The sequence below is a fragment of the Macrobrachium nipponense genome, chromosome 2 (genome assembly GCF_015104395.2).
Source record: "Macrobrachium nipponense isolate FS-2020 chromosome 2, ASM1510439v2, whole genome shotgun sequence".
Classification (NCBI taxonomy): Eukaryota; Metazoa; Arthropoda; class Malacostraca; order Decapoda; family Palaemonidae; genus Macrobrachium; species Macrobrachium nipponense.
The window spans coordinates 103819220-103846760 of NC_087201.1; the positions used below are offsets into that span (position 1 = coordinate 103819220).

Sequence of the window (27541 nt, forward strand, 5' to 3'; positions counted from 1 at the left end):
TTCCTGGTGAGTAAATGCGTTTGAGATTTTATTTTCTGCTTTGCTGAACCAAGTGTCCTTTTAGTAATTAAAGTAACGTAAAGGGGAAAGTGTGGCTGGAGGAAATTTGTAAGCCAGGATTGATTAGCGTAAATGTGGGGAAGTCTTGCTTGCTTGCTTAGCTTGTGATCCCGCCACAGATACAAAACAACAGTAACAGCCTATTCATCCTTTAATTGATTACCATAACAAACATTCACGCATGCGTACCAGCGTTGCCGAAATGCCGAATTTTCCCCCAGATTTGCGAGAAAAAAACTCTACAGGCGGAGAACCAGACCTTCAATGCCGAGAGTAAATCGGCCTCCTTGTTCATGCCGAGAAAAACTCGGCATTCTTCGAGGGGATTGATTTATCGTCTCAAATAAATTTAAATACTTTTTTTTTAATTAGTAAATGTCTTTTTATGTAAGCTTGGGTAGAAAATGATTATTACTACATTATTATTACATAATATATGTAAATGATTCTTTTAAGAGATTCCACTTAATAAGCGTTGAAAACGTTCAACCCTTCAGTTGACGGTAAGGAACCCTTTATAATTGTAAAACACGAATAGTGTTAGCAGTTAAATACCCATGATATCATATCTTAGTATATTATGTATGATTAGGAATGTAATTCAAACTACAAGAAAAAAATCAAACTGTAGATAAAACTAGCAAGATTGAAATAGCTGTAACTTTTTGTAATTATAATGTTATGAATTTAATGAGTTACATGGTTGTAAAGTAATTGTAAGATATTTGATATGTTTCCATTCATAGAATTGTAATTTGATGATAAGACATGTGATTACATTATAACTGACATGAACCATGTAGTTACGAGTGGCGTAATTACTATTCCATCACTGGTGAATCCAGGAGCTAGGCTTCATTATGGGTGGGGGGCGGGGGCTTCAAGAAATTAGCATAAAACAGGATATAAAATCTGGAATTAGTAAAATATATTCTCTAAACATATTTATACCCTGATATATGAAGAAAAATATATTTTTTTATATTTATATAGCCTATATGTTCTATAAAGTTGATTTATAAAACTGAGTAGGTTTACTTATCTACCTATATTTTGTGTGTAATCTCTATGTTTTATAAAGTTTATCTATAAAACTTTGTTTATATGTATATCATTGTTGTTTTTGGTTGTAATTGTGTATATGCATAGCTAATATATACTTTTGTTTGAATGATGATGAATATAAATCGATGAGGTGTTTGCATAAGATTGGTTTATTTTCTTAAAGTACCCCTGGGCCATAAAATGAATTCCGTTTTCTATAAGATGCCGATTTTAGTATGCAGAGCTATCGGCAACGCTGATGCGTACATCCTTAGTCACTCACCCGTCTTCCACGCACTCTCGTCCTTCCTGAGTTCATTTCATTCCTTAGTCCCTTCTCCTCCTTATTAAAAAAACTCTCGAATTATAATACACTTGTAACCAATCTTATCTCTATGTTATAACACACACACACACACACACACACAGAGAGAGAGAGAGAGAGAGAGAGAGAGAGAGAGAGAGAGAGAGAGACTTCTGTGCATGGAGGACATACCGGTTTAGGACTAAAGTAGTATTCACGGTTACCGTTAGGGTCGGAAGCATTGCTAGGACAGCTGGCTTGCTCTCCACCTCTGTTAGAGCATCGGTGGCCACAAACACTCTCTCTGGTGAGGTTGTGGACCCGATGGACATAGACCCAGTCACTGAAAAGAATTTTATGACATGAGAGAGAGAGAGTTAGTTTTTATCTGAAAATCAACAAAAGTTTGAGAGTGTTCAACGCATGAAGGAAGCAAGTTAAGAATAATGATCTTACTAAGCCAATGTCGCATAGATGGATAAAATGACTACGAATAGCGCCGAGAAGATGAGGAGCCCGTAAGATATCCTCTTAACATAGCTGTCCCATTTGTATTTCAAAAGTCTTTGGCAAACTTCGTGCCCAAGTAGATCCAGCCTCCGGTTTCTGCGAAAAAACGTCACGAAGAACATGTTAATACTCAGTTTTGGTTCAGAATGGTTTAGTTTTCATTAAAAAGTTTGTGATGGTTAATTCTGCATTTTCATTTTGACCATGCATAGCCCTCTCATTTACAGCAAGTCACTCACATGTTAAGATACATTAAAAAAGATAAAAGGATTCTTTTGGAAAGAATTCTGATTATCCCTTAAAAGAATCTGATTTCCATTTATATGGTTTCCAAACTCTCTGTAACTATCACAAGAAAGTTGGAAATACTATTCAATTATATTTTCATTTCATGTGGTACAAGAGATGCAATTAAAGATATCCTGTTTCATATATAATGGTACAAAAATAAAAATAAAATAAAAAAAAACAGAGAGGAAAATGAGGCTTGACCATGAACACAGGAAAGATAAACTGTCGACAGTTTTCTGCAGCCAGCATAAAAGGTCCACTGCAAGTTCGCAATATTCCGTAACAGTAAAAACGTCATTAGGTCAGGAGTACACGAACCATTCTGTGACGCCACAATGTGGCGTCTGTGTGTGGCGGTGAATGTGGCTTCCCATAGGTTTCCATTGTTTATAAGCTTTGTCGAGCACATGAGCGTCTGTGGCGAGTTGTCGCTGATCCCTGCCACAGCACAACTCATAAACAATGGAAAACTAAGGGAAGCCACATCCCCACCACACACCGGCGCCATTCTGTGGTGCCACAGAGTGGCTCGCGTCTCCCGGAACCATGCCTGGCCTATGGATTCACAGTGAGATTCAGTACAAAGTGATCATCGATACGTACTCGACCATGCAAATCAACGGGTGTTCCGGTCCACTAGTCTCACTCTCTGGTCTCTCGCGAGCCGAAGGTTTGAGGCTTCCGTTGCACAAAAAAGGTGACCACTCGGGAATTCCGCCGATTGTTTGCTCGTCTGAGGAATGAACATGAATAATCATAACAGTCAGCATCTGAGTTCGAAAAACTGAATATATATTGCCGAGTCAGTGTCTTTTGCTATCTCAAAAATCGTCTAGAAATATTGTCAAAGCCCTTAGAAAACATCTCTCTTCAAATATTGATAAAATATACAGCATATTTTGGCATATATTTAAGTAAAAAGTTTCTGAAAAATGGGTATACCACTTGAAAGTTTAAGGTGAAGCTTTCCACAAACAGAATTACAAGAGATATTTATGAAGCATTACATCTTTTTACACAGAGATCTAGCGGCAAAGACAGAGAACTTAGTCCTCTTTAAAAAAAGAAAGAGAGAGAGAAAAGAATGCAGGTATCATAAGTCTAAAAATTAAAAGAGAGAGAGAGAAAAGAATGCAGGTACCGTAAGTCTAAGAATTGATTTTGTCGAGACTAAGTTACATGAAAGAACTTGATTACTTAAAGGTATAGTAAATGTGCTGTTGTAAGGTCACAGTTCGTGATTACGTTTAAACTTAGAAATATGTTTATGCGATGTTATAAATGTTCCAGTTTGTTTATTAACATTCATTCTTACCCCCTTAAGAATTAAACTTTTTGGTTAGCCTTTTTGGGTACAGAAATTCGATTCAGCCGTCTAATAATAATAATGATAATAATCTATCTATATAAATAAATGTAAATGTTCGTTTGTTCAAAATCTTAAATCTCCGAAAGTTATTCACTGATTGCTTTGAAATTTTGACACAACCTTGCATTCGATTACGCGCGTATTTTTATATGGGGTTTCATCCTACCTCTCCCCCCTCCGAAAGGGGGTGGGGGTGAGAAAGGAGTCTCTGAAATGGAGCTGGTTCTACCCATGAAACAGGGCTGGTTATGCCCATAGACTTAGTTACTTTACGAATTTGGGAAAAAGGGGGTTGACAGAGAGAGAGAGAGAATGCGAGGGAGAGGAAGTGAGAGGGAGAAGACGGGGTGTTAGGGAGGAGAAAGAGGAAATAAGACAGAGAGAGAGAGAGAGTTGGTATTAGTAAGAAGAAAGGGAAAGAGACGGTGATTGTTGAAGAGAGTAAGAGAAAGGAGCGAGAGGGAGAGGAAAAGAGAGAGAGAGTAGAGGGGGTGTTAGGTAGGAGAAAGATGGAAAAAATGAGTGAGTGAGAGAGAGACAGAGAAGAGCGGTTGTTTGAGAGAGAGAGAGAGTTGGTATGAGAGAGAAGAAAGAGGGAAAGAGACAGTGATGGTTGGAGAGAGTAAGAGAAAGGAGCTTTCTCTTTTCCTTCTTTTCCATTTAACCAGACTGAGCAAAAGCAAAAGCTCTCCCCATTTGTAAAACTCTTCGTAGGAAAAATATCCTCTCGACTTGTATCTTAACATTAGCACTGATGAACGGTGTTCGAAAGTCTTTGCTTGTTTATTTTACATAGCAATGTAGTCTGCTATATAATTGAGGATTTTTATTACTCAGACTGTTTTTCACGAGATTATGAATAATAATAATAATTATTATTATTATAATTATAATAATATGCATCACAACTAATTATTTCTCATAAATGGGCGAGGCCAAAATTGTCCTTGACTAAAATTGACAACGGCTTGGTGTGAACATCAATGGATCACAATGAAGTCCGAGATCCATCTTAAATAAGTCGGCATGGAAGTTGACTACATTTCAAGAATGACGCTGAATGTCAAGACTGGCGAAGACAGCAATCAAACCCGATTTCTTCCCTTCAGATAATGACATGACCATACTTTTTTTTTCTTTTTCTGTACATCCGCCTGTGGTGTTTGCGCATGGTAACACTGCGTCCCGAGCTTTAAATAATATCCTATTTCGAATATTAACGGTGTAATTCGCATACAGTAAATTATTAAAACACTCTTCAGTTGCAAATGTACACCAAGATGTCTATTTATTTACCTAAAACTTACGCACAGCGTAGCTATTTAAAGCCCGGGACGCAGTGTTACCATGCGCGACCACCACAGGCGGATGGACAGATGGAAAAAAAAACAGAGCATATGTGTTGCTTAGATTAAAGGAGGGATGACGCGAAAAACATATAAAATGTAACTGGATACAATATCATAAACGTTTCTTCGTCCTATGAAAAACTGTATAAAATCAAACAAATGGATATACAAAAATCAAAGCAATATTACAAACACACACAACATATACATACATATATTTTACAAACACACATACACACACACGCGCGCATATATATATATATATATATATATATATATATATATATATCATTCGAATTTTCATATATGTACCGAGGGGGAATTTTTTAGTTGATAATAATTTCGTACCCCCATGGGATCGAACCACCATCCAGTAGGCGGGGGCGGGAACGAAAATCAGGATCGGACAGTGACACTACCGAAACGGCTATCAAGAGAGGCTTAAAGGTTTATATCGATTCTGACCATTTCAAATCAACGTCGATCTCGTTGTATTTGTAATTAGAATCGATATGGAACCCCCTCCACCATGGTAGCCGATTCGAGCGTTTGACCCACGCAGCCTTATTATGAATAATATTTATCACAATACCGTGATTCATATAAATCATTCGAGCTACGAATGATTTATATGAATCACGGTGATGTGATAAATATTCATATATATATATATATATGATTATGTGTACGTCCATGTATAGTGTATATACAGTATGAATGTATAGCTATGTATGCGTTTGTGTGTGTGTGTTTTGTGCAGTGTGTGAGCATGTGAAAATATGTACTTATTCATAAGAAAATATATCAAATTTGGGAAAAGAATAAGTTATATGACCATTACTATTTAACGCGGAGACAAGAAATATTCAAGAACAAATGAAAATAAATTTCGAGTATGAAATCAAATTTTCTCTTTCGAGAACTCAAGAGCCTCAGTAGACAGAAAATCTGTTCTTCGGTTTACTGGTATACAGTTGGTGATAAGGTACAAGAAGCATGAATATGAACGGAGCCTACGTAATAAGTTTGTTTAGAGCGACTGCAAATGTCATGGATTTTTTCTAGATCAGATTTTAGAACAAAAATAGAATCTTAAAGAAAATACTTGAGAGAGAGAGAGAGATTAAAGCGCATTTCCTTGGCACTAATTTGAAGATGGACAATCAAGGTGGAATTTGTCCCAACAATCAATGTTTCTTTGTAAACTGCTGGCTTTCTCCCGCCGCACAGCTGCATGTCTCGACATCTAAGTCATAGCGACTCAGTCGCGGATTGCATCGTTTTCGCAGATGTCCTCTGCAGGTTTGGCCAAAGAAATGTGTGAAAACACTGAATTATTCATGACCAATTTTGAGGAGCACAGAATGCTGCATTACATTCGAGAATGGCTGATTCCAAGAGGTCAAAGTTGAGACCACCTCTTCCCCCAGTCTATCATTTTCTTTTCAATGCAAAGGCCAACTAGACGGAAGAATATGAATCGCCATACAAGCTTGAAACTAGGATGCCAATCTACAGAAAACAACTGTTAATCAACTCAGGATGACTGTATGGATGAATTGAAAGCGAAGCCAATGACAGAGCACTGAATAGCTGTCATATATATATGGTGCTTCTTTTAGAAGTGTGACAATAAAAATGCTGTGGATCACATACCCTCGGTAGTCATCTCGTGTTCCTTTAGGCTTTTCGGATGAAAAGCAAACTTCAGGACGACGCCGACGGCCTGAAAAAATCGCTTGCGCATCGCGACGACAGTTCGGAGAATCAGGCCGCTAACCGTTGTTTTGGAGAGTAAGTTCCGCCGTAGAAAGGAACAAGCCCTCTTTATAATGAAAATATTTCGCAGTCCCAAAATGCCTGGGTCTGTCGCGTCATTTGCGTCTGTACAAAAGAAAATAAAGCGATAGATTAGGAAAGTCACGTTTTATAGAATTCAGCCGCTCAAACTATATGCAACCTAACTGAATTCTGTCCTCGCCAGAGCTGTGATCTGTGCTGGTTGCTCCCTCGGTGCTCCCGTAGCAAGAGTCTGCCAAAGTAATTTTGTCACATTGTAAGGCCTCATGAATATCGATAAAACAGCTTCTGTGTAGAGAACACAAATCACCGGTATATGCACCAAGGGAGATACCCTCATCTTTGCGCTCTTGCCGAAGTTAATTAGTTTATTGTTTTTATGTAGTACAAGGATTTTGAGGAGGTTATTTGATGCACATCTCTTTTAAGACAGAAGAACTTACATATTTTGACTGTTAGTCACTCAAACTTATACAAATGCAAATACATTAGAATTAATAAGATGAAAAATCACATACCTGAGTAAAAATAAATATTTTCGAGGAAGATAAATCTGTATATCTTTCTACCCTCTTGGGAAGTGTCTATGCATCCATCAAGAACAACCTGAAAGTATAACATCGTCACTCTGTGTGTGTGTGTATGTTTGTGTGAGCCAGGGAAGAAATGAAATAAATTTGATAATACGGTGACGAAGGTTTTAAAGAAAACTTTTTAAAAGTGTAAAAAATGAGTTTCATTTTGGGTAAAGTGCTTGGTTTCTCCTACAATTTATAAAATTACAATCATGAAGTTACATAAAGTTTTGTAATATTCTTTTCTAACAAAACTCGATAGTACAGAAGAAAACATAAAGTAGCGAACTGGTTATGCTCATTCCAGTCACGAAGCATAATGAAATATCTATGAAATAGCTTGCAAATTTTACCTTGGCAGCTTCTGGAAAATGCTTGATAAGGCGACATAAATTGGATGTACAGCTTCTTTCGTGTTCCGATGAAAGGGCTTCCAACCACTGGGGACATTTTACAATGGCATCTATTGCACTACTGTTAAAGGAAAGATTAAAGATGTCAGCTATAATACATAATGCATTAATTCTTTAATCAACATAGGAAAACGTTTGACAAACGACACACAGCAAGACTTTAGAGGCTGAGCCCACTCATACATCATTTGATGTCTTAATAATCATCTCTATAACATATACACATCTATATTGTCCTAATCGGTAATTCCAACAACGGCTCACCTCCTTTTTTGTTGTATACTCTGTTTGAGCAGGTCGCTCAGTGCAGGTTTAAGAATCGGTTCATCCTCGCGCCTGTCTTTTCTCTGTGACCTTCCAAACCTTTCTGAGGACTCCTCTCTGACGATGTAATCTACAGCCTTGTGAAGTAGGAAGCAGAAGGCATCATCTTTTCCGTTGTCAAAAGCTGCATTGTGGGGCATCTGTCCATATCTGTTTCGTCTCAATAAGTATTTAATTGTAAATGTGTTCTGAACTAGTTGCTCGCAACAGTTCAAATAACCATCTTTAGCAGCAAGGTGCAATGGAGTATCAGCAGAATAAGATACAAAGTTCTTTTCAACCCTCTTTAGCAGCACTTCACAACATTCCGCAGAACCCACTTTAGCAGCATAGTGCAAAGGTGACATTTTCATCTTGTCAACAGCACCGAGTTCGGCTCCTTTCTTCATCAAGATCTTACAACAAGCGCGAGATCCTGCAGCTGCAGCCAAATGAAGAGGCGTCTTTTCTTCATCGTTGGTCGCTTTGACATCTGCTCCTTTGGCAAGAAGCAAAATACAGCATTTAGCTAGTCCTCTTTCGGCTGCTAAGTGCAGTGGAGTGTTATTTTTATTATTCTTGAGATTAACATTAGCCCGTTTCTTGAGCAGCAGCTTGCAACACTCTTCTGAGCTTTTCATTAATGCATAATGCAGGGGCGTCATGCCTTGTTTATCTTTAGCGTTGACGTCTTGTGAATCATGAGTGTCATAATCTCCAGGACGAGAATCTGTTACATCTTGACTGATATCATTTGAAGGAGAAAAATGTGAATGAGTATCCTCTGAACCAGACTGAGAAAAGAGTAAATCACAAATATCTTCCTCGGAGAAACCCAGAAGAGCAGCAACACAAGAAACAGAGTTCTTCTTTGCCGCGCAGTGGATTGGAGTCATCTTAAGTTTGTTTGTTAAGTTACAGTCAGCTCCAGCCTCCATCAGGTAACGGCACTTCTGAGCAAAGCCATTTTTGGCAGCATAATGCAATGCTGTGTCTCCACCTGATGATGTTGCTTTTAAATCCGGATCATACTTCAGAAGTGACTGTAAGACGAAAACGGAAGCATTTGTTTTACTACTCGAAGCAATAATCACTGGAGTCTGGTGAGCATCGTTAACATCGTTTACAGATTCTTTGTTATTCTGAAGCAAAACCTCACAAGTCTTGGTATAGCTATTTTTTACTGCTAACATCAGTGGAGTTTCCTTTAGCTTGTTGCGAACAGAACTGTTTGCCCCAGATGCCAGAAGGATCTCGCAGCAATCACGATGACCTTTTTCCGCAGCTAAGTGCAGAGGTGACAGTTTGGATGCATCGAGTACGTTAATGTCCCTGGGCTTTGCGTTGAGCAGTTCTTGAAGAATAACGGCAACCCCAAGACGAGCAGCTACGTGAAGTGGCGTTTGGCGGTTGTCTTCGTCTACCTTGTTCACGTCGGCGCCGCATTTTAGGAGCTTTCCCACCATTCTCCCGTGCTTATAATAGTGTTCCACGGCGCAGTGCAGTGGTGGTTGGCCCTTTGCACTACTTACATTGACATCTACTCCGCTGGAAAATGAGATTTTGGCATTTTGTTACCTGCATAACAGAGATCATTATCCCATTGCTGACTGCATATCTTCCCAAACAGAAAAAATAACATTAGTAAAATGGACAAGCGCTTCGTAGGTAAAAAAAAAATATACTAATGATAATCTGAAGACGAAAAAATCATAACCAATCACTTTAATCTAAAGCAGCATGATTACAGACAAAGGTCAGTCATGACAATTCTAACTAATCCTCTAAGATGCAAACAATGGTAAGGACCCTGTTGATCATTCAGGGATATAGGCTACATGAATATCATAAACTGGATAAAATATTTCGTATTTATTAAATGATAACATGTGACACGACAATCTGCCAATTTCGAACACCAACAGAATATTTGGTATGTGAAAAATACAGTATTCTTCTGCTGTTAATAATCATAATTTGTCAAATTGTCATATCATAATATGTTACCATCTAATAAATGAAAAATATTTTATATACATTGTGTATATATATATATATATATATATATGATATAGATATATATATATATATATATATATATATTAATAATTTAATGGCTGTATACTTATATATTATATACACAATATTATACATACACACACACACACACACACACAACACACACACACACACATATATATATATATATATATATAATATATATATATATATATATCTATATATATATATATATGAGGTCATTCAGCGCTGAAAGGGAAATTGAGAGAATACATTTTTAAAGGTGCAGCAGGAGGAATACCTCGCAAATGCGCAATGAAACAATTGTTAGGAGAGGGTGGAAAGTAAATGGAACAAAGAGAATATGAACGGAGACATAGTAAAAGGAATGAAAGTAGGCGAAGCTAGGGGCCACAGGAACGCTGCAAAGAACCTTAAGTAGTGCCTGCAATGCACTGTGTGAGTGAGGTCAAGTTTTTTCACGGAACTAACCACCTATGGATGTGAGTGTGAGTGTGCGTGTGTAAAAGATACTTCTTTTTTTTGCGTGTATTGAGGAGGTAATGAAAAAAAAAAACTTACGTAACCTACGGATGAGACCTACTTGTACTTCCAATATCAGTATGAGTGACAAGGTTAAGCACAGAGAAAATCTCCATATTTGTATGATCTTACAAAAAATAAAATCAGTATATCTGCTTTCCTCTATAATCCTGGTCAATGAAGATGGTGAATTTCAGTATTAAGACTGAACGAAAGCATTCACACTTTCACAACTTTCAGATAATGAAAGTCAGTACTATGAGATTCAGGGCCTCCGTAACACGGGTTTTTCGCAATAACTTTTTATCTATGCATTTCATAAATATAACGCTTATTCAGAATACACATTATATCTACACATAAATTTTGACTGATATTCTGCATTACGTAGGTTGAATAAATTTTGTACTTACAATGTAAAGAAAAGTGACTTTTTTTTTGAAGACGGGCCAACTTACTCAGAGAAAAGGTTTCGAACGCACTCGTTACGTAACTTATGACAGCATTCCTTCCTCTTCTCGATGGATGATTGGCTATACGTAACGAAGGCTATACCTCTGGCAACAATGACAAAAATTTATATACAAGCAAAGCAGTACACCTTTATAAATTCTGAAACTCTCCACTGATAATTGTCATAATGAACAAACCAACAAAATATGTTAATAAATACAAAAACACTTCGATTAATTCCCAAAATAAGTTTCCTAAGAAATTACAGTGCTTTATAGGTCACAATCAGATTGACAAGATGTAGGGAATAGATGGTAATTTTCAAAAACATAGTAGACAAGCTTGATTTGATAACTGCTATATCCAATGTCATGCAATTTTTATTTATTGGCTATCTACCTATTTACTGAAAAAAATATAGCCGGTACCGTGTTTTAGCTTTAAACCTTCACCAATAACTATCGTCAGAATGATAACTTCATGAGGCTCCACCCACTTTGGCCTCGTTATAATTCAGGATAACACTGAAGGCTATCATGGGCATTGTTGGATTAGAAAATTTAACTTCTGGCTATAAAAACTCATTTCTCGAGTAGTTGTAAGAAGTGCTAAATAATCCTCAAGGTTCCCAGCCGTTGGGCTAAACGTTTAATTCATGTATATTACTGCTATACTGTTGCGGCACTACTGCTACAGTAGTATTACTACGCTAGCACAGATACCCCACCCACATCTATGTATCGTTCAGCCATTCATAAAGTCTTTGGGTTTCAGAGCCGATGGAACAAGGTGAATGGGTTTCTGTCTAGTGGATGGGCGGCGCAACATTTTGTCAAAAGGTGTTTACTTTGCTTACGTAATGAATGTTTTTCGACTCTTGGCTCGTAATCATTGGCCATGGCGTCGGCTAGATGATTTTTACTCTATAAAAATTTTTAAAAACTATCGGGTTTATTTAGGTTATTGATAATGCTGACAAAAATTTGTGTGTGGGTGTAAAATATACATATGTCAACTTTCAGCTACATCCGATGCTTTGACAAGGAGCAAAGTCCAAAAAACCGTGTTACAGAGGCCCTGAATCTCATAGTAAGTCATTTAAACGCTAGATTTGCCATTGTCTGCCAGTAAACCTTTCATAGATATCAGGTTGTTCGTTCTCGGCAATGACGTCCGGATTCTGAGCTCCTTTGAGTCTGTCACAAAACTCTGAGCAGACTTTTGAACCGAATCTCCCATCTGCATGATGTGGAATTTTTCTGTTTTATGGTGTCATCTTCCCCATCTTCTTCTTCCTCCGCGTTTATCAATGGCGATCCTCTTATTTGCCAATGTTGTCTCAAGAGAACCTATTTCGTTTTCCAGAAGCCTTTTAGTTTTTCTGAATGCTGCCACTGTCTTCAGTGTTACAACAATTTTTGAACAAACACTAGCTTTTATTTCTTTATTACATCTCCAAGTTTCATATAGTTTATTTCCTGAATACTGATAATTAACCACTAAGTTACATCAGAAACTTTTCTTATCCTATATGGAAACCGCCTTTCACTATTATATTCTAAGTGACCACTCTATGACCCATTTCATTCATAAGTGATCCTGCAAAGATTACCACGTCTTCCCAATCCTCATTTTGATCTACTGAATCAAGTGGTCCCTTTAAGTAAATGATGGCTCGCGTCTATTTAAATTATGCTTCTTTTTTTTTTTTTTTTTTTTTTTTTCTTTTTTTTTTTTTTTTTTTCTTTTTTTTTTTTTTTTTTTTTTTTTTCCTTTCGCAGTGAAACTTTAGAAAGCTGTGACCGTAAAGGGAATAAATAAATGCACTTCAATGAACCATAACCAGGCAATTGAAATGCTCTACGTAACGCTTGTGAGGTGACTAAAGGCGACTAAAGAACCTGAATGAGGCAGACAACTAGAAATTCCCCAATTTCGATCATACTTGATTTTTTTCCCAGTAAAACCAAGATTCCTAAACCAAATACTAAGAAAGTAAAAAGTGAACTGCGTTGTACGCTCACGAATATAAACTTGTACTTCAATAAAGAGATAAAGTCACTAAAACCTACCTTTCCAGAAGCGTTTCAAAGCACTCCAGTGACTGTCGTGTGATGGTGTGGAAAAGTGGAGTGAAACCAGCATCGTCATAAAACTCCGGATCAGCACCGTTGCGTAACAGTGTTGGAATAATCCTGGAACAAAAATGGAGAGGTTAAAACTTCGTGTTGAAAGGAATATTTCAGCGGATATGTGTGAAGTTCATTTTTCTTTGACAAACCTCACCCCCTGTTTTTCTGTTAATGCATGCTACTCTTAGAAAGTGTCTCCAAGGGTTTTAGGAAGAGATGACCAAAGTACTCATGAGAAAAGCTGTCAGCATACCAAGCCTGATTGTTAATTGCAGCTCTGTGAAGAGGTGTCTGGCCATCCTCAGAAGTCATGTTGACGATGTCGGGATAATCCTCCAGGAGGAACTCCACCTCCTGAATTCTTTCGCTTTCCAGGTTGTTTGTGGCGCTGCACAAGTCTCTCAGCTTCTTGGCCTGCAAGGGGTAAGGGACTGCATTTCTTCTCCTAACAACGTCCTACATAATAGCATAAAGGCAAATGCGTAATTCAGCGTGTAATAAGATTCAGGAGTTTCCCACATATCAAATGTCCGAGATTATATATATATATATATATATATATAGATATATATATATATATATATATAATCTATATATATATATATATCATATATATATCTATATATATATATATATATATATCTATAATATATATTATATATATATATATATATTATATACATACATACACACACACACACACACACAAATATATATATATATATATATATATATTATATTATATATATAATATATATGTTCTCGAAGAAACTATTTTTTAGATAAGAAACATCCTATCCTTCTCTGTTTTTCTATGGTTTTTTTTTATGATTATCAGCAACCTTCACTCTGCAAATTCCTAAATTCCAAACCTGAGCAGCCATTTGACTGCTCACGTTTTAAATGGCTCTAACACCAAGTTCTCTTTCTTTTCTTAGATCAAGGCAGTCTTTACTTTGTACTGTGCTTTTATATTTTCACAAACATTTTTATATTCAACTGTGGTATTACAGAACCATCGGCCTTGTTGCTTGACGTTCAATATTCTACCTAATTCTTGTTCAGCAGTTGCAGCTATGTCTATATTTACTAGAGGCCTTTCAGTCCTATAGAAATTGACGTTGACCAGTAGCTAAATAATTTCATGCTTTGTCCAAGGCCTCTTACATCCTCGAGTCAGGAGACACACAGAGCATGACAATGGAAAATTAAAATCACTAAAAAGCCAATTTTGAATCATGGCCCTTTTCCTTAGTAAAAGTGATGTTGTAGGCGTTGACAAACACAATAAACCGGTCAGAATCGACTTTTTGTTTGATAAGGACAACTTTATCATAAACTGCATATAGAGAATAAAAATGTGGGCGATTGGTTTGGGGGAATTCACCAAGGATGTACTCTTCCAGGAAGCACAAAAATTTTCGCAAGAGTTGAGTGGGCTCCCTATGGCCAACCCCTCTATCTAATTTCGCCAGCTTATTGTTTGCTACACTGTATGAGGCAAGAGCAGTGCGAAAGGAAACATGGGTTGTGAATTTTGGGAAGGCTAAACAAACTGCCGAGAGAGGAGCCATTTGAAAAAGGATCCACATATAATTTTTTGTTGATGATTTTCTCAGTTTTTGAGTTCGATGAAACCTACAGTATTTAATGGAAAACTATTTAAACAAACACGGCCAGGGTCATAGGATGTTCACTCGGACCAACTTCTGCGAATATCTGTGTTACTCGGAGGAGCAAAACCTTGACGTATGGCTCCAGGCACTCTGCCCCCTTTTTTATTCCCGATATGTAGATACCTTATTCCTTTGTAAACATGAAGTCGAAACTGACCGGTTTCTTGAGTTCGCTAACACCTATCATAACAGCACTTTTACCTTACAAAAAGAACACGATTCAGAATTGGCACATACTCATACATTGTGCTTTAACCCTCACTTTTAGACTATTTCTTCAAGGAATCCCCTCCCTACAGCATTTTTTCAACACCAATTGCTTTCCAAACAAAAATTTCTATCGAATACTAATCACAAATCATTCAACCCTACAGTGAACTTGAATGTCCCTGAACTGCCTACATACACCAGTTTTCCCTTTTGACATGATGCCGGTTTAGAAGGGATTTCGTTGAGGTCGTTCAAAATTTCTTTTGAGCCATTGGCATCAAACTCGTCCCAGAAAATCCGAAAGCGATCGGCTCGCTCTCTAGATTTTAAATAGGGACTCGGGATCTGCTATATATTATAGGCGGCTTCTCAGGATCAGTGTGAACACGGTGGCCACGGCCAGAGCCGACTCCCACAGAGGGGCAAGTTACAAAACTGGATGTTACTGTCCGATCCAGAGCAATCCAGTTTAAGAAATCATGCCGTCAAGTGTAAAATTACTATAATGAATCGCCAAATATCAAACTACGCGTTCCCTAATTTAAAGATTCAAACTGCCTCTATTTCTGTCGTAAATCACTAGTTTTATCTCAGATCTTCATTTTGTCTGTTTTTGTGTTTGTGTCCTTCGCATTCCCTCTTGGAACACAGGAACATATACAATGTGTCATTATATATGTTCATATCTGCGTTTATTTTCAACTTTTCGTATTCTTAAAACTCTTTGCCTGATACAGTGTATTCACTGCGGTTTATGGTTTTATATGATCTTTTAATGTGCTCTCATGTAACAATATACAAATTTGACCATATATAATACGCTTCTATATTGTCCGCTCCAATTGTTTATACATATATATAGTCACAGAAATCTCTCTGACTACTCATTGTTTAAAAAAGACCAACGTCGTTTGCTTTATGTCTAGAACACAGCAAAACCAAAAATCTCGGAAGTAAAAAATTTTCGACCTTTGAGATTTTGTATAACAGTAATATAATTACCGTTTTACGATACGATTCATTTAAATATTGGCATGTGCGAAAAACTGTTTCATATAAAATCATGAAACCGTGTGACAAAGAGTTCAAAACATATTCTCAGAAAATGATCTAGAAATTCTCAAAATTCCAGGAAACTATTAGTTTACACGTCACTAGGCCTTAGAAGGACTGAAGAGTAGTACAAGATAAGGTTGATTTCTTACAAAAATTAAAATATTTTATGAGACAAAAATTACAGTAGAAGCCTTGAAAGCTATAAAATTAAAATGTTACTAAACAAGAATAGAAGCAATTAGATGAAACAGGTACAGTGTGTTCTTTACCTGTGATTCATATACTAAACATTCAAATTCGACCTATTTGATCTTCAAAGATTACGCCAATGATTTCATCATTCCTTATATCAACCAGCTGTCCATAAACGAGAACAGCTTGAGAAATTCCGAAGTGTTTTTCGATTACTTAATAGATGTAAAACTACCGGAAACATCAGTCATGGATAACTTTGATATCGAATCTTTCCATACCAACTTCCCTAGATAACAACTATGTAAAATTAAACTCATTAAGAGACCTTTCAAAGAAAGAGTTTGGCCACCTTTCGAACTTAGTCACTGAAGGTCATTCCTCTATCTTTAATAACAAATACCTGAAACACACGAAAGCCTTTCCATGGGTAAGTCTTTGTCAAGCGGTGTCTATCAAATTTGCAGACTTATATTCGAAGACGACAACACATTTAACGTCAGCGCACAAGGGAAATGAACATAGAATGCCGAACCTACATCTGATATTTGTCTCAATAGATACATAAATAGATAAATGGAAAGGGGAAGGGAGAACCTGCTTTCATACTTAGTTTACGAAAACCACAAGAAGAAAAAATGAATCAACGAGTAATTCAGACAGACCTCCTCATCCATTACTCCGTTCAAGTTTCCTCCTCTCTCTCCGGGTAACGTATCGACAGACATCGCAAGTTATTTGGAGAACACTTCTTTCTGTACGTAAACAACGTCAACTCGCAACGTTCAACATCAAAACCGACACTAAGCTCGGCTGTCTCTGACATCCTCAGCAGGACGTGCTTATCCGTACTCGGCTATGTCGTCATTTGAAGATAATATTCAATGGTCGTTTCCACAGGAAAGGGCAAAGTTGTGTTAACTCTAATTCGGGGAATGCGTTCATAGCAACTTTTGACAGAGATTGTACTGCGTTAGTTTTTTTTTCTTTTAGTGTGATTACAAGAACTTAGTTTCTGTCGAAAATGTTCACACTTATTTACTGATGAAAGAAAATTGCAATCGATGTCTCTCTCTGTAGAATATAACTATTTTGCAACGTTCACAATGAATCGTCCAGAGTTTTTATCACATCAACGTGCCATGACTTTGCTGTAATCCCTGCCTATGTCCAGATGTCGAACTGAAAATACACGCTTTTGTATGTCCCCGGGTTCCTTTTTTTTTTCGGGGGAAACCAATTGCTCGATCCCAGGTGTACCAGTTCCCACTCGCTCTTTTTTTTACTGCCAGAACTTTTTTTTTTTTTTTTTTTTTTTGCTCTGAATTTGGTAAATGTTTCGTGGCAAAACTGCGAACGATGTTTGTGAGTTTGAAAACAGGATGCTGCTACACAAAAGTTGCGAAACCTAACGTACATTATCTATTCATGCACACACATTTCCCTAAGATTATACCTATTTATAGCTATACTATACGTACACAACTATTCGTTCGTCCACATCAAGGCCACATATTATATGGGAAGGCAGGAGTGAAGTGCTCGCCGTATAACTACAGTCTGAAAATGCTAAAGTTGAAAAATCAAGTATCTCTGATAACATTATCCCCTAAGAAAAAATTCCTGATGATTCTGAATTATCATTAGCTAACGTCGTTGATTGATCAATCTTGACAGTGGAAGATGCAAATACTCTTGCAGGTCGAGTCTGCAGTCCACATGCAGCAGAGAGACTGCCCAAATTACCTTCTGTCCATGAACTCTGGTAAGTGGAAATTCACTCCAGACTCCCCATCTAAAAGGGAAGTTTAATGAATTCAGCATATGAAAGACCTCTCATATAACATTACAAGGACAACCTCTACTCGATATATTTGATGCTGACAGAGAAACCAAAATCATCCACTCGTTTCTCCTTGAACAATAAAATATCTCTGATGCGATTGCGAGAGAAAATACGCTTAGTCGTGACAAAGTAAGTAAGTAGCAACTATTACACAAACCGATAATTAACAGCATCTGTAACATCCCAACAGCATTTTAGACTTGATAGGAGCAACCAAGATTCACATATATTAACTCTTATCTTATGGTGCACATACGTATCAGGATTGAATTCTTTTAAGTTGTCTGATGTCACATTCATAAAGAATGTAGACAAAAAAAAAAAAAAAAAAAAACTCAGCAAACTTCAACAAGAGTAAATGCTCCTATGCTCGAACAAATAGCATAATGAGAGATGGCAATAAATTTTAAAATAAAAATCAGTAAAGAAACAAGCTATTTAATTATTATATATATATAATATATATATATATATATCTATATATATATATATATATATATATATATAATATATTAATCATGGGAAAAAGGAATTGATCCGAAACAAGGCAAAGGAGTATCTCGTGAGTAAAGCCTCTGTTGACCTATGGTCCCGTGGTTGAACTCTGTGGCATCGACATCTCTGACACTGACGCAACAACTGCTCTTTAGCGTGACATTGAAGGTGCCGTTCCCTCACAAAACGAGTGAAAACTCGTTTGTCCCTGATGAATCATGCATGCGAATGAATGAATTAACTTACGATATTTTTTTATCAGAATTGGTTGCACGGTCATTCTTACAATCAACGTCGATGCAAGAAAACATTAAAAATGCATATCTGTCGGTAAAGTCGATGAACCCGACGAGCCAAAACAAGAAAACAAATCCAACAACAATTAATAAAGCAGTAGTGTTGATGACAAGTGCTGTTTACATGATACGCGAGCACCTCTCCCAGTTCCCACAGGGCCTATCAGTTCGACATAACTTACTTCCCACGACCTCAAGATTAGCAATATTCCAAGGTTGATAAAAAGCGGCTGCAAGCAGAATTTTGCTGTCAGTGTTGGCTGCTGCACATACAATATGTTGGTGAGTAGTCGCCGCTTATTTTTCGAGGTTTCTTTATTGATTTTTTGGTACTTCGTTTGTCTTATTGTTCTTTCTCTATGTTTAATAATTCAATACTTCCACATTTTGATGAAATTATTTTATCACATTTCATAAGTCATTGCTGTGGTTCATAATAAGTAGTCAAGAAACATGCCGATGATAATAATAACCGTTATCTTCTAAGTTTCGTGGTACATCATATTCATTATGAGCAAAGACATTTTATCAGCGCACATATTCAGCAACGAAGACATTGAGTGTATATCAAGAAAATAATTTGCAAAAAATAATACTGATACTGGTAAAAAATAAAAAGACAATTTTCCGCGCAGGTTCGGTGCCTTCTCAGCCTCATTGTGCTATCGATTTCGTCTGTATAAATAAAACTTTATCCATAATCGTGCTTATAATTGGGAGGAGATGAACCGCGAAAAATGCCGCTACTTCGCCTCGTCGCGATGTTAACAGCCACTTTCAAAAGATCATGTGTAAAGTTTTTCCATTTGATAATATAACACAAATGGGGAGATAATCATTAATATGTACTGTAATATTGTCAGGATTAATTATTATATACATAGAATTATGGCCTTCGGAAAATAGTTGCTTTTGGTCCTGATTCAAGAAACACTACGCTATTTTGTAGTTAAATATCAATTCAGCGAGTGTGAGGCAATGATTATCCAGCATCAAAAATGCTCATGGACCTCAGTGTCATAGGACCGTTCGCTTGTAGACAGGTTTATGCATAAAATCAATGCACAGAAATACTCGGATTAAGGAGGTAAGGAAATGCATTAACAATTTGACATAAAAACTAATCCTGGATAAAATACATCACCTTAAGATTACAAACCTAGCACTGTATATATACATATGCTGGCTGAGCATTACCTTTGTATAATTTACCGAGGCACTTCCAGGTAGTCAGGTCACATTAGGCCTCAGACAAACATTCACACATACATAACAGGCCTATTGCATTCAGTCTGACGCGGTAAGGCAATACCTAATTCTTGGCACAACGTGAAAACCTTTATTTAAAACCTGCAGATTTTTTTGTATCACTGGAATATTCTTAATCTTGTTCACAAGTATACGCAATACGGACCTGGATTAATCATCACTGGAGTGCCTCTGTCCCATCACGTACTCATACGCACTTCTTATTCACATACAACAACCCTTACAGTTTTCATGCCTAACAACCATTGACTCCCGGACGTGATGGACCCCTCAGTCCATTGCACAGCACAGACAATCGCCTTTAGATACACCAAACGCCGTCTACTCGCATTCACTTTGATCCCGATACGAAGCGTACCAACAATAGCCCAAATTTAAAGACTTTATGTAGTACAAACGGAGTAAACTAATAAGGTTGTTTATAGTTACTACATTATCGTAATATGACACTTAAGTGTTTTCTAGAATTATCGATAAAGCAAGATAATGTCATTCAACTGCAAAGACGAAAACAACTTTACGTATAGGTTTTAAAGCATATATTGTTATTACTATAATATACATAATTGTTTCGCCCTCAACGGTATCTTCGCAGTACTCAGTAGTCCTGGAAAGCAGAACTTGGAATCTTTATAATAAAGGTATGCTTCAAAAATATCTAAGGGAATAAAGACCATTCTAATAAAAATATCAAGCTGAATCAAAGGGAGATATATGACACTGACGACACAAAAATATTGATACTAATGGAAAGAATTTGTTTGAAACATCATAAAGATTTTCATCAGGAGACCAAAATTGCTATCAAAGTGCAGCATCTATGACCCATATTATCTGCACAGAATATTTCCCTTTGTACTATTTCCCAGAAAAATGCAAAGAAAATACAACAGACTTCATTGTGAGAAACACATGACTGTGTTTTCCGAATTTAGATATTATAAAATTTAGGAAACCCCAACTTTCTCCGCATCCGCATGTTTAAAATGTGATGATTTTTCTCAGTAGAGGTCACCATATTTTTCCCTGATTTTGGATTGCCAGACTTCTAATTGGAACGACCCATTTTTAAAACTACTTTACCTATAAATATACAGGTAAAGCTTTATTATGATAACTTCTGGGAGATAATCCTATATATGTACATAGTAAATACATTTATATAATTATATTTATGTAAACAATGATATAATTATATACTATATGTATATTAAATGTACAATTCATCAGGAGACGTGCAAATGGTGTTTTAGATTGCAGTTAAATCAACAGAATTGGCATTTTAACGTGAAACAAGAGCAGTCAACGTTGGCATTTCAGTCAAAGAAAAAAAAATGACAGAAATTAAAATCAACCGACCGTCGACATTCCTCTAGCTGTTCAACATGACCACCAGGAAACAATACCTGTCCTTTTGTTGCAGTTACGTGGGCTCCTGCTTCTGTGTTGCTCGGCTGTTGCTTTGGCCGATCTGCCGATTCACTGCTTGTATGAAGAAGTCCTGGGGACCTGGACTTTTTCAGAGACGGACAGAGTTAACGATCATACCTTAAACTGCGATGCCTTGGGCGAGATCGTCTACGAGAAGACATTTATCCTCGAATTCCCCAACACTGTCACAGACGAACTGGGAAATTTCGGGACGTGGACGCTCATGTACGACGAGGGATTCGAGGCAAGTTTCTTCGGCTTGGCTGCTTGAGTTTTCCTTTAATTAAAAAGCATTAGATTATATATATATATATATATATATATATATATATATATATAATATATATGTGTGTGTGTGTGTGTATACATATATACATATATATATGTATATATGTATATATATATATCTATATATATATACATATATATACAATATATATATATATACATAGTATATATATGTATATATATCTATATATATATATATATATATATATATGTATATATATATATATATATATATATATATATATATATATATATGTGTGTGTGTGTGTTGTGTGTGTGTGTGTGTGTGTCATTTCATGCATTCTCAGTGTTAGCATTCTCATGGAATAAAAACATGATAATATTTATGAGTGAAAAGCAACCGAAAGTAGCCAAGCGTAGTTTCCAGGTTTGACTTTTCTCTGTTCGAAGCCTCATTTTGAACTTTGTTCAAAATTATTAATATATATGAACATTTGATAAAAACTTTAATTAGATACAGTACTTGGTTGAGCCCAGTGGGATGTTATGAATCTGAATCACACCAAGATACAAACAATATGTGAAATAGAATAAGAGGCATTATTATTCAGATGGCCCTTGTGAACAAAACTATCTTTAAGTGCGTCTTCGATATTGACTAGCTTTTTATCTTTTCAAATTCAAGGTACGAATCAACGAGCGTTCATACTTCGCGTACTTCAAGTACGCCGCGACTGCTGACCACTCGGTCTCTTACTGTGACCAGACCATGAACGGATGGTCTCACGACTTGACCAACAGAAACTGGGCTTGTTTCTCTGCTCAGAAATCGTCTGCGGTAAGACGCGACTCCCTTCAACTTTTGCAGGATAAGTCTCACAAAATCACAAAATCTAGTCATACAGATGAAAATTCAGCGTTGGTATTATACATAGTTCTAAAGAGCTTTATTATCTAGCTATCAAAAGGAATTGTAATGTGATGATAAGTGTTCGTTTTTCCTAGTGGGCCTTGAATATGAGTAGTTCTCGTTCGAAGAATAGTGCAATATTACGCGATATGCTTCGTCACCCTCTGAGTCTCATATCTGATTCAGGTACCACCTAGAACGCTGGCCATTAAGAAAACATCCACTCAAAGGCAGGGACTCTACAAGAACGATCCTAAGCAGATTGAGAAGATCAACTCCTCCCAGAAATCGTGGTGGGCCAAAGCATATCCTGAGCACGAGAAGTGAGTTACATGTGTAACGATTTTCTGATTTCAAAGTCACCTTTTGGTCGCTATCCCTCTCTTCCCAGTATTATTTATTTATTTATTTTCTTGCTCTGAATGTTCGTGACAACAAAAGTAATCATGTTTTCACTATCGTCATTTTCATTCATAGTTTTGAATGCCGTGCGAGGCAAAGGACTTCTTCGGCCATTCGTTTCTTTTCTGTATTTACTTCTACCAATTCCCGCACAATTTTAGCCTAACTTCAACTCGCATCCAAGTAGGTCTGTCTTCCAACTTTGCTGGTATCAGTAGTACCCCAGTTGACAAATGCTTTACACGCAACTAAAAACTTAAAATCTTTGGAATTTCTGCATTAACTGTATTAAGTAACAACTTGCAATAAGACAGAACTGGACTAATCGAATACTATAATGGGGTATAACTTTATTTCATTTAAGCGCATTACCACCCAGTTATTTGTCTAAATGAGCTCGAATCCTGCTTTATAGTACATAGTGTCTTTTTAAGTTAGTTGCCACATTGTATACTCTCAAAATATGATCAGTTTCTAATCAGCAACCATGAAAAGTATTTCTGAGATGTGACGTTACATCAACGAGAATTTCTAATTCAAAAATTAAACGCACGAGTTTGTCAAACATTCGCTAAGGAGAAAATTGTGTGCATGAACAATAAAGAAGAATCTAGACCCAAGTAAAAAAAATGTATACTACAAAACATTTACTCCAAAATGAGATATTCAAAGTAGTCTTTCTGCAAAAAGCCTTTAACTGCTAAGAAAAGTATATGTACTTACATAATGAAAAGGCCTCATGAGAGACAACACATTATGATTTTGATGAAACGATTAAGTTACTGGTACCTTAATGCCAAGGTACTCGCATCACAACAAAAAATATTGTTTTATAACAATTATACTTTCCACGCTATGCCTATGAAATTAGAAAAAACTTTTACCTTTTCTATACAAGTGATACAAGTTAATCATGCGAGGGCGTGCTTCATACGTCTATTACAGTGAATTTCGGTAAGCCGTAAGTCATAAAGCCACTGCTACCAAGCAGCGTAACTTAACTTTCTAGTAACAAGAGGAAACAAATTCCTATTTTGATATACATATATTTTTTACCAGATATACCATAGAAGATATGTACAAGCGAGCTGGCGGAAGGCCAGTCACCAGAGACAGCTTCCCTCGTCCAGCACCCATTACAAAGGAACAACGAGCTAAGCTTGACTTCCTGCCGGAGGAATTTGACTGGCGGAATATCGATGGGGTGGATTACGTTTCCCCTGTGAGGGATCAAGCAAACTGTGGCTCCTGTTATGCTTTTGGCTCGATGGGAATGTTGGAAGCCAGACTTAGGATCACTTCAAAAAATCAACGCAACGATACATTTTCTGCGCAGGTAATGAAGTTCAAGCTGGAAGGGAGGAAAAAATAGAAAATATGTTTTTCTTTCGAAGCTCAGAAACCTTTCAGATTTGTTTAGAAGCAAAGACAAATGCACATAGTTCCCTTAAATAAATGCGGGAACTACCTTTAAATCTTGACTTTCTCCTCAAAGAGTTAATTACCTGCAGGATGTAATGACATGTTCGACGATTGCCCAAGGCTGCGACGGAGGCTTTAACTTCCTGACCGCTGGTCGTCACACTTTCGAACAAGGTGTGGTTGCAGAGGAATGTAATATTTACGAGGCAATAGTACGTATTAATGTCTTATTACTTGTTCATTAAATAGACAAGGTAATCTATGAATGAATGGTAATATTTCACCTTAACAACGGGCACTTTATCTTGCCTGTCAAAGCTTGGCCTTTTCGTTTATTTCAAATGAAAGTTAATAATAAAGAATATAATATTGCCTATATAGCGTCTGAACTGTCAGCAGTTCAAATCGCCAAGGCGTAGGTGGTTCTTCTTCTTGACTTAATCCAGACCGACGCTTTCCCAGGACGAAACATGCGACACCGACCCCTCCTGCAGCCGAACTTACGTCAGCGACTACGAGTACATTGGTGGATACTACGGAGCAACCAACGAGGTCGAAATGATGCATGCTCTGGTCAACAATGGCCCAATAGCTGTTGCATTCATGGTGAACGGGGATCTTGTCAACTATGGCGGCGGCATTTATCACAACACCGGAATACCAAATGAATTTACCCCTTTCGAGGTAAGAAGCGTCACTCTGAACTGAGCTTTCTTGCGCAGAATTTTACCTGGAGACCAAAGACCAACTCTTAAAACTCTTTTCTTTCCAAGTTAGAAAGAGATAATTTTGTAAATAACGCGACTCTCGGCACTCGGGAGCCAGTCATATAATGAATTTCTTACGAAGGGGATGTAACAGAACACAACTTTAACTTCCTTCAGTTACACCTATAGACTAACTACTTTTACGTGGGTTAAAATAAAAGGCTTTACCCTCCCGTTCCAGGAAACCAACCATGCAGTGCTGGCTGTGGGGTATGGCGTGGACAAAATGACAGGAGAAAAGTTCTGGACTCTCAAGAACTCCTGGGGAGATTGGTGGGGTGAAAGTGGCTACTTCAGGATTCGGAGGGGTGTGGACGAGAGCGCCATTGAGTCTTGTTCCGTGCAGAGCTTCATCATTCCTTAGATTTAAGAAATAATGGTTGCAAGTATGGCTAAGGGAAAAACTGAAAATATTTTTTTTACTACAAGGCAATCTTATGCTTACATTTTCAAGTATTCTATCATGTAAGGTTTATGAAACACCTCAAATTCTGGGCTGAATGATATTGACACTGATGGAAACTAGATGGGTTATTAATTGGTTGCGTTAAGCTTATCATATTTCCCTGATAATTTTCTCTATGTATTTCACTGATATCCTTAAGAAATTAATTTTTGTTACAAATAACTTACAGAAAATCAATAAACTCTACGGAGATTGAAACAAAACGTTCTTTTTTTATTGATGATAATTATCGGTTTTACCTTTTGTCACTATCTAGACAAATTTCTTACACGTAGACTTTTAAACAAATGACAATTCCACCGAATATTCTTTAACTATTCAGAATATTTAACTTGTAAAGCTTAATTATATAAATTGCACACTGGTTGTTATTTTTGTAAAGTAATGCACAATCATTTTCAATCCAGGTTAAGCCCTTCTCGTGTTTTAAACTTTGTTACCATCAGGTAAACAAGAGGCATAAGTTTCCTATCAATGAAAAATGTATCAGTCTAATGTGTGTAGACATGAAAAGGGAACAAGCACACACATTTGAGAATGAGACGACCTTTCTCTCTCCGTTAAATAGTTGAACATTGGTTGGTGAATCCTTTTGTAACGCGTTAAACATTACGTCATAAAATGAAATCTCGTGAGAAGGCCTAAATCTGTTTTATCTCATGGCTTGCTGTTTCCGGTAAGCTACAACTGAATTGCTTTCCAATAAAAAAAAAAAAAGTATTTCGTGCGGTCCATGAGTGTGGAAAATTAGTATTTCTGTGAAATTCATATTTGTTCGAGACTATTATGCTTTTTTCTATTATGCATCAAGCTCTCTCATGCTTTCCATTACAACATTAATCGGAATGGAACGTTTGAGAGGGCTTGATACATAATGGAAAAAGCATAATACGGAAAAAATGAATGATTAAAGAAGTAGACATCATTAAAATCACGTACGTTATAGGAAATTTGTCGGTAAAACACTTACCAGCTTCCAGATTCATCGAACTCGAAGGTGATGGACACTATGTAGATGGATGAAAGCTTCCCGTGGCCAAAAACGCCTGTTACCCCTTGTGAAATGTTTCTCTTTTGGAATGCAGCTGTTGAAATTCATGTGAACGGGTACTAATTGAACAGCTGATCACAAGACCTGGCAAAAATTTCACTGATTAACAAAATTCCCTTTCTTACATCGAAATAAAGAAAAACACAGAGGACAAGAAGATGTAGTAAAGCAGTACCTTAATTCATATCTTGGGATTTTCTCCTAATATTATTTGGAGGTAAGTCCAATATACGATACCTACTCTCTCTTTCATACATAGGCTACACACGCACACGGATGAATAATCGGACACGATTAGGAAAAGTTGCTCTTCATATTGATGTATTGTCGAGTATCTGATCCCTGCCTTTTATATGCTTTACAAAAACTCCCGTGAACCGTCGACAGAATCAATTACTGTCGTTGCGCATGCATATTGATGTGAGTTTTATTATTTTAATTATATCAAGAGTCCAACGCTCACGGATGTCAAATCCCTTTCAAAGCAAAATGAAGTTAATGTCTCTGTATCACAGGTAATGGGTGAAGTACTATAGTTTTCATGAATTCATATGCTGTTCTGAATGAATGTCTGCTTTACGTCTAAACTATACATTTAAGCGTTCTTTTGTTTTTGTGTAGCCTAAGCTTTTCACTCA

At 36.9% G+C, this 27541-nt stretch overlaps 2 protein-coding genes across 5 annotated transcripts in view; one reads left to right on the top strand and one right to left on the bottom strand.

Annotated features, from left to right (window-relative positions):
* The window catches only part of LOC135220872 (ankyrin-1-like), a 28292-nt gene extending 10848 nt beyond the window's left edge, over positions 1-17444 (bottom strand). The window contains exons 1-10 of one of the 4 annotated variants that reach the window (XR_010315806.1): positions 16965-17444; positions 13419-13621; positions 13106-13228; positions 7980-9566; positions 7656-7776; positions 7246-7333; positions 6584-6811; positions 2813-2942; positions 1865-2014; positions 1633-1751 (exon numbers count right to left, since the gene is read on the bottom strand). Coding sequence is in view for 3 of the 4 variants with exons in the window: in XM_064258464.1 (XP_064114534.1) it covers positions 1601-1751; positions 1865-2014; positions 2813-2942; positions 6584-6811; positions 7246-7333; positions 7656-7776; positions 7980-9566; positions 13106-13228; positions 13419-13621; positions 16965-17027 (2844 nt within the window). In the remaining variant the exon portion in view is untranslated. Of the gene's footprint in view, positions 1-1600; positions 1752-1864; positions 2015-2812; positions 2943-6583; positions 6812-7245; positions 7334-7655; positions 7777-7979; positions 9567-13105; positions 13229-13418; positions 13622-16964 lie in introns of all 4 variants that reach the window. The other 3 variants (XM_064258464.1, XM_064258465.1, XM_064258466.1) reach the window with 3 other exon arrangements.
* Positions 17445-19066: 1622 nt separating this feature from the next.
* Positions 19067-26055, top strand: LOC135220874 (dipeptidyl peptidase 1-like). Its single transcript, XM_064258468.1, has 8 exons — positions 19067-19218; positions 21629-21880; positions 22571-22723; positions 22982-23118; positions 24257-24533; positions 24709-24831; positions 25082-25303; positions 25568-26055. Exons 1-8 carry the CDS (start codon positions 19213-19215, stop codon positions 25748-25750), a joined length of 1353 nt encoding a protein of 450 aa, XP_064114538.1. The 5' UTR covers positions 19067-19212; the 3' UTR covers positions 25751-26055.
* Positions 26056-27541: the final 1486 nt, after the last annotated feature.

Excerpts from the sequence above, each read along its gene's own strand:
- LOC135220874 (XM_064258468.1), top strand. Across the intron at positions 24,534-24,708 it reads ACGATACATTTTCTGCGCAG|GATGTAATGACATGTTCGAC; the intron begins GTAATGAAGTTC and ends AATTACCTGCAG. Across the intron at positions 24,832-25,081 it reads GTAATATTTACGAGGCAATA|GACGAAACATGCGACACCGA; the intron begins GTACGTATTAAT and ends ACGCTTTCCCAG.